This window comes from Protopterus annectens, chromosome 12.part0, assembly GCF_019279795.1.
Source record: "Protopterus annectens isolate FY-2018-M chromosome 12.part0, PAN1.0, whole genome shotgun sequence".
NCBI lineage: Eukaryota > Metazoa > Chordata > Ceratodontiformes > Protopteridae > Protopterus > Protopterus annectens.
This window is the reverse complement of record NC_056746.1, coordinates 608,184,381-608,196,447: the sequence shown is the minus strand read 5'-3', so window position 1 is coordinate 608,196,447 and position 12,067 is coordinate 608,184,381. Positions and strand designations below refer to the sequence as shown.

At 42.4% G+C, this 12,067-nt stretch overlaps 1 protein-coding gene across 2 annotated transcripts in view; it reads left to right on the top strand.

Annotated features, from left to right (window-relative positions):
• The window catches only part of TMC7 (transmembrane channel like 7), a 689,334-nt gene that overhangs the window by 295,556 nt on the left and 381,711 nt on the right, over positions 1-12,067 (top strand). For both annotated transcript variants that reach the window (XM_044089735.1, XM_044089734.1), the window contains exon 7: positions 7,484-7,631. In XM_044089735.1, the coding sequence (XP_043945670.1) occupies positions 7,484-7,631 (148 nt within the window). The remainder of the gene's footprint in view (positions 1-7,483; positions 7,632-12,067) is intronic.

Sequence of the window (12,067 nt, the reverse complement as noted above, 5' to 3'; positions counted from 1 at the left end):
AAATAAATGATCAACATGGGTGAAGATTTAATTACTCTAATCATGGGTAGTCAACCCCCCCCCCCCACCCCCACCAAGAGGCCTAGTATTGAATTTGACTATAAATCGTCTGAGCAGGACTCTGTTTCTTATGACTCTTCTAATGATCTGGATTTGTCCATACCTACTTATGAGGACTCTGATGCAGAGGATTCCATTCCCTCTGCTTCTCCGCCTGAGGATTGCTCTTTTGAGGAAACTTTACATACCTTAAGGGAGCATTTCCACTGGGGAAGTCAGGATTTCTCTGAATCCAAAAAGAGGCTTAGGGATTTCCTTCTTCTTCCTCAGCATAGGCCTTTGGCTATACCTCCTGTAGTAGATATTGTTGATGTGTTTTCGGAATCCAGTATGGCCCCTGATTCCTTGCCTCCAGCCACTAGCAAACCAGACAGGTACTACAGGGTTCCTGAGTCCCACAAATTCCTTTTCAAAAATCCAGTTGCGGACCCTGAAACCATCTCTCAGGGCCCCAAGGACATTAAGGCTTCTACTGCTAAAAATTCTACCCCTTCTGATAGAGACTCTAGGGCACTGGATAGATAGGGTAAAAAGTTTTATACTTCTGCAACCTTAGCAATCAGGGCTTTAAATTGTCAATTCAGTATGCTAAAATATCAACAGCATATCATGGGACTGCTTAAACAGAAAATTATGTTGATTTCTGACTGTGTGGAGAATAAAGATTTGCAGGATTTATTGCATTCAGCTGAACAAGTTGGCAAACATACTTTGCAATGTGGTTTTGATTCCTTATAGGCCTCTTGCAGTGCTGCTGTTACTGGGTCTGTGCTTAGAAGGCATGCTTGGCTTAAGGAGCAATCTCTGCCTGATCATGTTAAAGCAAAACTTTTTGATGCTCCTTTACAGCAGGACCGCCTATTTGGCAATAAGGCTGAAGAAGTTCTAAAAAAGATGGAAGATAAAACTAAATCTATGCAAACTGTGAAAGATTTCTTACAAATGCAACCTCCTAGATTTAGTAGGCATTGGCCTACTAAGAACTGGTCCTATCCAGCTCCTTCCAGAGCCACTATGGCCAAACCCAGACATTCCAAAAGCACCAGGTTTCAGTCCCAAGGGACTTTCAGAACTAAGCAATGGGGTGCTTCCACTTCCAAATCTGGAAACAACAAGGCACCACCCTATGGTAAACAGTCTCAATGACTTCCCTTTGAAATTACCAAGCACTTGCCTCTTAGCCATCCCTTTGGGCAGGAAACTGGCTCTTTATTCAAGAAACTGGCAACTTATAACCCAGGACAAATGGGTTTTAAATTTAGTGTCCCATGGATACAGATTTCATTTCCACATGCTGCCAACTCCAAACGGGTGGCCAGACCTGCCCCCAAATCAGTGGGCAGAGGCTCAGAAACATGTACTTTCCCTCCTAAACATGGGGGCTATTCAGCTAGTACCAGAAGAGGAAAAGGGACAATGTTTCTATTCCAGACTTTTCCTGGTACCCAGAAAAGAAATCATGGCATCCAATTCTGGACCTGTCTACTCTAAACACCTTTCTGGACATTCCAAAATTCAAGATGCTGACTCTTCACCAGTTACTTCTTATGCTAGGCAAGGATGCCTGGTTGGCAACTCTCGACTTAAAAGAGGCTTACCTGCATATCCCAGTCAGGGAATCCTGCAGAAGATTCCTACGTTTCAAAGCAGGCTGCATGCATTATCGGTTCTCTGCACTGCCCTTTGGCTTGTCTGCTGCACCCAGGGTATTCACAAGATGCCGGGCTCCAGTAATTGCATTTTGCGGGCAAAGAAATATTCAAATATATCCATACCTGGACGATTGTCTAATTTAGGCAGAAAACCAGGCCATTCTTCTAAAACATCTGGAGTTGTAACCTGTCTAGGGTGCACCATAAACAAAAAGAAATCTCAACCGGTACCCTGTCAAAAGGTTACATACCTGGGTGCAAGCTTGAATACAACTCCCCAGATGGCTTACCTTATGTCAGAAAAGCAAATTCATTTGGTGACTTACTTCAAACAGGTGGCTACAAAAACAAAAACCTTGCTATCTGCAAGGCAAATACTGCAAGCCTTGGGGTTCATGACCTCTTGCATACTTCTAATTCCATATGCAAGACTGCATATGCGGAAACTTTACTGGTACTTAAAAAGTTTATGGAGTCAACATTGTCACAGCCTGGAAACAATGATCCCTATCATACCTTGCCTGCGCTTAGAGTTCCTGTGGTGGGCAGAGGCCTGCCACCAAAACAAGGGACTGCCATTCACACCACCCCCTGCCGCCCAAACCCTAACTACAGACGCATCAGACTATGCATGGGGGGCTCATCTGGCAGGGAAGTTAATTCAGGGCAAATGGAGCCCAAATCAAATGCACCTTCATATCAAGCAAAAAGAAATGCTAGCTGTACAGAATGCACTGACAGCCTTCAAGGACTACCTTCATCCAAGACAATTACTGATAAAGACAGACAACACCATGGTTATGTGGTACATAAACAAGCAGGGGGGTACACATTTCTACCCCCTCTGCAGACTAGATGGCATTGTGGAACACAGCCTTGAGCTACCAAGTACAACTACAAGCTCAATTCCTGCCAGGAAAGCAGAATGTTCTGGCAGACAAACTAAGCAGAAATTTCATCGACCCTCATGAATGGAAACTAGAACCATGGATTTTCACCATGTTGTCATGCGAATGGGGGAGCCCAGACCTAGATCTTTTTACCTCACCCCATAACTACCAGTTGGACAAATTTTGCACAAGAACTCATCGTAAAAAAGCCTGGAAAGTGGATGCTCTGTCCTTCAGCTGGAAAAACCTATCATTCTATGCCTTTCCCCTTCTGCCTTTGCTTTCCAAAGTTCTGCTAAAAATTAAACAGGACAAACCAAAAATGATTTTAATTGCTCCAGACTGGCCTCGCCAACACTGGTACCCACTCCTGCGCAGTGTGTCACACATTTCTCCATGGCACCTGCCTCAGACACCTTCCTTACTGTCTCAGCAGGAGAACCAAATTCTGCATCCTCAGCTCCAAACATTGAACCTTGCAGCTTAACTAATCACTTAAATTCCCCCTTAGCATCCCTCAGCAAACCTGTGATGGATGTCATTTTGGAGGCGAGAAGACCTAGTACTAGAAAATCTTATGCTGACAAATGGAAAAGATTCTGTGCCTGGAATCAGTCTCAAGGGATGAGCACAGCAGCGCCCAATTTACCTCAGATTTTGCAATACTTAACTGAGATGCTTCACAAATGCCTGTCTTTTTCTTCCATAAAAATTCATGCCTCAGCCATTTCAGCTCATTACAACACAGATCCCTCTTCTCTCATCCTCTTTTAAAGCAGTATCTCAGAGGGGCCAAAAACTTGAGACCACCCAGGAGAGCTCCAACCCCTGCCTGGGACCTTAACTTTGTATTAGAGAAACTCACTCTCCCTCCTTTCGCGCAAGCTGCATCTGCAGACTTAAAATTTCTTTCCTGGAAAACAGCATTTCTTTTAGCAATCACTTCAGCTAGAAGGATATCTGAATTACAGGCCTTTATGGCAGTGGAGCCTTTCATCATCTTTCATGCAGACAGGTGTCACTCAGGACCAATCCATCATTCTTGCCCAAGGTGGTATCCAATGTGGCTCTTAATCATTCCATTTATTTGCCAACTTTCTTTCCCAATCCACAGAACAAGGGAGAGTGGATTCTGCATTCATTGGATATACCCAGACAACTTAGAATCTACTTGGACAGGACTAAATCTCGAAGAAAATCTGAACAACTGCTGGTAGCATTTGCTGCAGGGGGGAAGGCTATTTCAAAGCAAACCATTTCTAAATGGATAAGCCATTGTATTCATTTCTGTTATAAGCACCGTGGTAAACCTATCCCCCAGTGGGATCGGATCTCATTCCACCAGGGCTGCATCTACTTCAGCAGCCTTTCTCAGATGTGTTCCTACCAGGGATATTCTAGAAGCTACTACCTGGAGCTCAGTTCATAGTTTCATGAAGCATTATCACTTACCAATTTTCTCTAAATCCAGAGCTGGCTTTGCCACTGCTGTTTTGCAGGGCCTTATAGCTGGTCCTGATGTTGTATAAATCCATCCTCCCAACTATAGCTTTGGGAATCTACCCAAATGTAATGACTGCAACAGTGAAACACGAAGAACATAGTACAGTTGTGTACACATAAATGTAGATGTTCGAGTATTCACTGTTGCAGTCCTGGTTACCTTCCCTCCAACCCCGTTTTTCTTTTACTATACCTCTTCTTTATTTTCTATGCTTAAAAGCATTTGGCGTACTACTAAGAATCCTACAGATCACCAAACCTTTAGGCAACATAGAAATAATACAAAAAAAGCCATCCTGTTAGAAAAAAAGAACATTTATCTCCAATTACAGCAAACCTCCCATAAGGAACCACGGAAACTTTGGACTAGCATTAACAAACTTCTATACCCAGGCCAATCTATCACGCCCAACCTGCAAGGCTCAAACTCTGAGAATCCCACACAAACAACTAATGCCTTCAATTCTTTCTTCACAGACACCATCCAAACTCTTGCTAGCCACCTACCTCCTGATATCTCAAATTAGTCTACTTCTACTATAAACCCACCCCCATCATTTCATTTACAACCAGTGTCTACTTCCTTTATTTGCTCCCTTCTCCAAAAATTAAAACCTACCACCCCCTCAGCTGACAAACTCCCAGCAGAATTCCTGCAAAAAGGAGATAAAGCCATTGCCTATCCCATTTCCATTCTGATAAATAGAACCATAAGTGAAGGATCCCATCTATCTGGAAAATTTCTCATATCATCCCACTACATAAAGGGGGAACTCCAGTGACTTCTCTAACTTTTGTCCCATAGCTCTACTATCCCCTCTTGCAAAAATAATGGAAAAGTGCATCCATAAGCAACTACTTAACCATCTTCTCCATAACCTACTTGCCAACTGTCAACATGGATTCAGACTTTTCCACAGTACCACCACTGCCCTGCTATCCTTCACAAACTGTATCAACAAAAACCACATCAAAAATATTCTTTCCTCTGCAGTCTTCATAGATTTATCTAAAGCTTTTGACATGGTTAATCACCAACTCCTTCTACACATACTGAAATCCCTTTCACAAGATCCTCTATCTATGAATTGTTTCACATCTTACCTAGAAAACCGACAGCAGGCTGTACTCTGGCAAAATAAACTATCTAATCACCTTCCTATCTCCCTCGGTGTCCCACAGGGCTCCATATTAGGCCCACTCCTATTTTCCATTTATATTAATGACCTGCAATCAGCTGTTCCACACACAACCTGCATTCAATATGCAGATGACTCTACTATAAATCTGTTCAGCCCCTTCTCAAACTGAGCTTCAGTCTCTTACCCAAAAAGCTTTCAATACTGTAGAACAATGGCTCTCACACCGCTGCCTCCTCCTAAACCCCAAAAAAACTAAACTGTTGCTCTTCACACGAACCCGAAAGTCCACCCCTTTACATTTCACTCTCACATCCAACAACGGTACTCTTATTTCTCCTGACCCAACCACTAAACTCTTAGGAATAACAATTGACAACAACCTCAACTTTGATACTCACATAAACACCACAATAAAATTAGTTAACAAAAAACTAGGATCCCTTTACAGAATCAAACCCTTTCTTACACCAGTAGCTAGGACCGCTATAGCCAGAACTCACTTAATCTCCACTCTACTCTGTGCTTCTCCTATATACACCAATCTCTCTAAAAACAACCTCAACAAACTAGCAACATCCTATAATAATATTGCTAGATTTGCTACAGGCTCTCCTTTTAGAACCCATCACTGTTTGAATCTAAAAGAACTAGACTGGCTAGAATTTCTTAACCAGCTTCGGTTTCACCAGCTTACAATAGCCCACAAGACCCTGTATCAACCCAGCAACACTCCAATACTCTCTAGCCTCATTACACCTTATAATAATCTCAAGAATCTACGCTCCTCAAACAAACTGCCGATCAATACTACCAAATCCAACAACTCAGCAGGTGACTCCTTATTCTCTAACTCTGTTGGAAAATTATGGCATAAACTACCCTCAGAAATCACATCTCAGACTTCTCTCTCACTTTTTAAAAGGAATCTAAAACTATTTCTCAATAAACACTGGCTATGCTCCTGTACTAACCCTGACTAACTTTTTTCCTTTACACTAATTTTCACCCTACATCCTTTACAATCTTCCCTTTAATGTTTCAATAATCTATATTATTGCATATAAAATTTATGTATATATGTATATTGTACCATCTCTCGTAATCACTATGAGTATTATAATTTGTACTTCTTTTGAAAAAAAAAACACTGTTTTTATGTAACAATTGCTGTTTCTATATTGATCTGTCATAACTTCTATATTAATTTTGTATGTTTTCTTGGAGCTTTTCACCCCGGGCCTCTACTGAAAATGGACATGTGTCCAGCTAGACTAGCCCGGTCAACAAATGTAAAATAAATTAAAAAAAATAAATAAATAAATGTAATGGCGTTGGCTTCATGTTTTATACCCCTGACAACCTGACGTCCTGGAAGAAGGGACGGCAACCGACGCAGGACCCAAGACTTTGTTAATCAAGGCCGACTGAGGGCTACTGCCAGCAGATTACCCAAATGCAATGCTGCAACAGTGAATACACTCGAACATCTACATTTACGGTAAGTGTACACAACACACACACACACATTACCCCTACCCACAAATATCATCAGTAACAGTGTCTGTGAAGCACACACACACACACACACACACACACACACACACACACACACACACACACACACTACTTCTACCAACAAAGATCATCAGTAACAGTGTCTGTGAAGCACACACACACACGCACACACACGCACACACACACACACTACTTCTACCAACAAAAAAGATCATCCGTAACCGTGTCTGTGTAGCACACACACGTGCGCACACCCACACACATACTACTACTACCAACAAAGATCATCAGTAACAGTATCTCTGCACCTTAGGGGTAAGGAGAAATTCCTCTTGCAGTGTCCTTTAAGTCTTCCTTTCTTTTAGTGCACTTAACCCCGATATCCTTTATTAGAACCACCTACTCATGTTTATCCTATGAAGAAGAAAATATGGAATAGGATAACACTAGCTTTACAGGGGATATATATCTGCCAAAGTCTGCATTTATTGTAAGATAAAGTCTGCTTTAGAAAACAAGTTCATCAATTGACTGCTGCAGAAATGAAACTGGTGACTAACATTGAGTACAGTCTCAGCTGCTAGTGGAGATGTAATTTTATACTGAATATGGAGTACCCTGTACAGCTGTACTTATTGTAGTTTACCAATTTCTGACTCTGCATCTGTTCTCTTTCATTGTTTTCCATTTTAATTGTGTTAACCCTGTTTTATTTCACCAGGTCTGTACTGGGATTTAAACAAAACCTAGTATTGGATGAGGATCGTTACCAGACATTTTGCAACAAAATATTTACTGGCTGGGATTTTTGTATTACAGACGTGCACACTGCAAAATTAAAACATAGTAGTCTACATTATGAGCTTAAAGTGAGTATATAATATGCACTTTTCTCATGTAAATAACAAAAAAATCAGTAGCAGTAAACACAATTCAGTCGACGTGAAATATGTCTGAAATATCTAAAGTTAACAGTGTGGTGATTAATTGTAAATATGTTAAAAGAAGTGTGATTTGCCAAAATGTGTGGGGTTTTACTTTTTATGCAGAACTGAGTCTTTTCATTTGACATTTAGTAGTAGAAATTTAGAATGGTCCTCAAAAATTGTTAGGGTGCTGCAGCACGGGGGTGGGATGGGATGTTTGCTATCAGTGCCATGGGTTTTGGAGTGAGCCATGGCTGCTAGAAGAGTTGGCTTGGCTTGGCTATAGGACTGGTTTAAGTTCCTGTACAACAGTTCTTCTGTCCCAATGGTGGTACATATGGGGTGTCTCAATGGCAGTGTAACCCCTAGTGGAGGCCAGGGAGAGAGAGTGACAGACAAAGCAGCACGTAGTTTGCAGATACATCTGCTTTACACACTTGACTTCATTCTGTGTCACTTCCCTTTTGTAGGGAATTTGGGCTGCTGTCCTAGAATGATGGTTCCCAGTGATAAATTTCTGTTACTGTTAAAAGCATTACTTCTGCCCATTGCTTTTTGGATCTGCAAAGATATCCTTCCATTTCACTGTTGCAGTATTCATTACTTTAGGGATCCCCTGCGTAGGACAGCCTGACGTCCAGCCATTATACCAAAGCCTTTAGATTGCTTTAAGGTACTCTGTATGTCACATGTATGCTCCATGCTTTGCGTAGGGCATAAAGGTGATGTCCAGATGTACCATTCTCAGACCTTCCTTGCCACCAGTCTAAACGCCATTGCTTGATTGTCTGTCTGTATGCCCATTCTTTAGCTGGTTCACTAAGCCATTGGAGATAACTGCCCCATTGGGGTTCTTTTTTTTACTTATCCTTTTTTATTGCTGCTTATGGGGTTTCATATGATCCAGGAAGGGTAAATGCCAAGTGTGGGAGACAGCTTCCCCATAAAGACTGCCACGACCAGTATTTTTTTGCTTAGGTGCCTCTCACAACCATATGTCCTGTTCCATTTGTCAGGCTTTTGTACCTAAAACCCTTCATAGTAGACTATCTTCTTTGGTGCTTTTATCTTGAAAATCAGTTTAAGCTTCTTGTGAAAGACACGATAGAGTTTACTACCCACACTGAGGGACAGCTATCAATGAAGAAGGCCAAGAAGCATAGGCCGGAATCTTTTGCTGATAAGCCTCTGCCGGACATCTTTCTTGAGGTGATTGAACGCCCAGAGGTTCGCCTGACTTTGTCATTAGATTCCTCTGCCACAACCGGTTTGGAGGTTGGTGAGGATGTGACTTTCAGCACATCCACAGAGGCTTTGCAGATATCCATTACAGACACTCAGGGGAACCACCGCCGATTATTTCTGAGGGGCCTAGGGGGGTGTTCATCAAATATTAGTCAAAGAAGTCATCCTTATTACCATCATTGAATGCCATCCTGGGTCAGAGCCTTCCAAATTTTATAAGGTGGTCATCCCAATGAAGGAAAAAGCAAAATACTAAACATATTTCTTCTGCTCCTAAGGATCCACAGAGTGAATGGCAGGCCTCCACTAGAGTTTGTTTAGTGCTTTGATGGCATTGAAACCTCCTCATGGAGTTTCTGTTCCAGCCCTCCCTTGGTCCTCTACTCTAAAAAGACCCAGAGAATAGGATTCCTCTGAGAATGAGCTGAGGAGCTGGATTCAGATGAGGAATCCCTTGCTTACTTGTCTCACATTCCTCCTTCTTTGGACTATGGATCAGAGGAAGAGGAATCTACCACTCCTGATACTTCCTTTGAATAGATTTCTTTTGGGGATATGATATCCAGGTTGATGGAATTCTTTAAATGGGATTCTGCTCAGGTCTGTGAGGTGCATAAAAAATAGTATGAATTGCTGCAGATGGATTCTCATAAACCTTCTGTTGATGTTCTTCATGTTTCATTGTTGCAGTCATTACATTTAGGGAATCTGCTGGCAGGTTGCCCTCAGTCGGCCTGAATTCCAAAGTCTTGGGGCCTGCGTCGGTTGCTTTCTTCTTTTCCATGACGTCAGGTTGTCAGGGATATAAAGCATGCAGCCGACGCCATTTTCTTTAGTCTTTCTTGCCGCACGGTGCCCGAAGCAGAAGCATTTCGCAAGTGCCAGTTGTCCGACTACTGAAATATTCAAGTTCGAGTTTCAGAACCGAAGTTTTCACTAAAGCTAAGTACCCCATTGGGGAAAATTTTTTCTTGCTTTTTACCGATGTCAGAAAAAGTTAATAATTGTATTACTTGTAGGAAGCAAATACCTCATAAGGATTTTCATTTATACTGTATTCCTTGCCTAGGCCCTGATCACAACGTGCCTAGCTGTCGGTTTTGTGCTAGATTTAACCAACACACTGTTAAGCGTCGGTATATTTTTGCATTAAAGTATTTTGGAAACAGATTTAACTACCCAGAAATGTCATCTGATAGCAATCCGACTACCGGAGTGCATAAAAAACACAAAGAAAAGGACAGAGAAAGGCAGTCAAGATCCAAAACCGACAACGAAGCTTCTCCTAAGCCGGTATGCCGGTACTCAGTGAGGTGCTTTCGCAGCCCCTGATACCCGCTACCTTCGAGTCGCAGGTCTCTACCGACACCCATGTGGTGTCCGGCATGCCACAAGATACTCAAGGTATTGGACCGACGGATGTATCGCCCTCGGATGAGTCTGGAGCCGCTGAGCAGGCACCGGCTTCTGAGGGTGTTTTCAGACCTCAACATTTGTATATCAAACCGATGACAGCTGCAAAACCGTAGACAAAAGCAACTTCTAAACCTAAAAAACGATGCATGAGCCACGTGCACAGACCCCTATGCCTAAAAAAACAGATGATCAAAATGGCTGTAGACCTTATTACCTTTATCAGGGGTACCCAACCCCCTCCAGATAAGAGGCCTAGGCAAGACACTGATTATGAATCTTCAGATCGGGTTTCTATTTCTTCTGATTCCTCTTCTGATCAGGAATTATCTATTTCTCCCTATGAGGATTCTGATGCTGAGGAGTCTATTCCATCTGTATCTCCTCCTGAGGATTATTCATTTGGAGAAACCTTGTATACTTTGAGGGAGCATTTTCACTGGGAGAGTCAAGACTTCTCAGAATCAAAAAAGAGGATCAGGGATTTCCTTCTTCTCCCTCAGCACAAGCCTTTAGCCATTCCCCCTGTTTTAGACATTGTGGATGATGTGTTTTCCGAGTCAAGCTTGACCCCTGACTCCTTACCTCCAGCTCCCAGTAAGCCTGACAGATTTTACAGAGTCCCCTGCTGCTGATCCTGAAACTATTTCACAGGGTCCAAAGGGAGTTAAGGCCTCAACAGCAAAAAACCCTACCCCCCTCTGACAGAGATTCTAGGGCACTGGACAGATGGGGGAAAAAGGTTTATACATCTGCAACCTTGGCTATCAGGGCCTTAAATTGTCGATTTCATATGCTTAAGTACCGACAACATGTTATGGAATTGCTGAAACAGAAAATGATGTTGATTTCAGAATGTGCAGAAAATAAAGAATTACAGGAATTATTGCATGCAGCTGAACAAGTTGGAAAGTATACTTTGCAATGTGGTTTTGATTCTTTAGAGGCCTCCTGCAGGGCCACAGTTACTGGATCTGTGATTGGGAGGCATGCCTGGTTAAAGGAATCATGTTAAAGCTAAATTGCTAGATGCACCTTTACAGCATGATTCTCTGTTTGGTATTAAGGCAGAAGAGGTTTTAAAGAAAATTGAAGACAAAGCTAAGTCTATGCAAACTGTTAAAGATTTCTTACAAGTGTAGCCACCAAGATTCAGTAGACACTGGCCTACAAAAAATTGGTCCTTTCCTGTCTGTGTCAGACAGAGCTCAAAGGGTCAAATCCAGACGCCCTAAGGGTTCCAGGTACCAGGCTCACAACTCATACAGGTCAAAGAAATGGGGCGCATCCACCTCCAAATCTGGAGGAGATAAAACGCAGACCTACAGAAAGTAATCCCAATGACTTCCCTCTGCCTACACCAAGCACTTATCTTTTGGCAGCACCCATAGGGGGGAAATTAGCACTTTTTGCTCAAAATTGGCAGTTAATAACCCTGGACAAGTGGGTACTAAACATCGTATCACAGGGATATAGATTCCATTTCCACACTCTGCCAATGACAAATGGTTGGCCACATCTGCCAAAAAATCAATGGGCAGAGGCACAGAAACAGGTTACGTCCCTCATGGGTATGGGGGCCATTCAGCCAGTACCAGAACAGGAAAAAGGACAAGGTTTTTACTCAAGACTGTTCTTGGTACCCAGAAAGGACAAGGCCTAGTGGCCAATACTGCATTTATCGATTTTGAACACATACCTGGACATTCCAAAATTCAAAA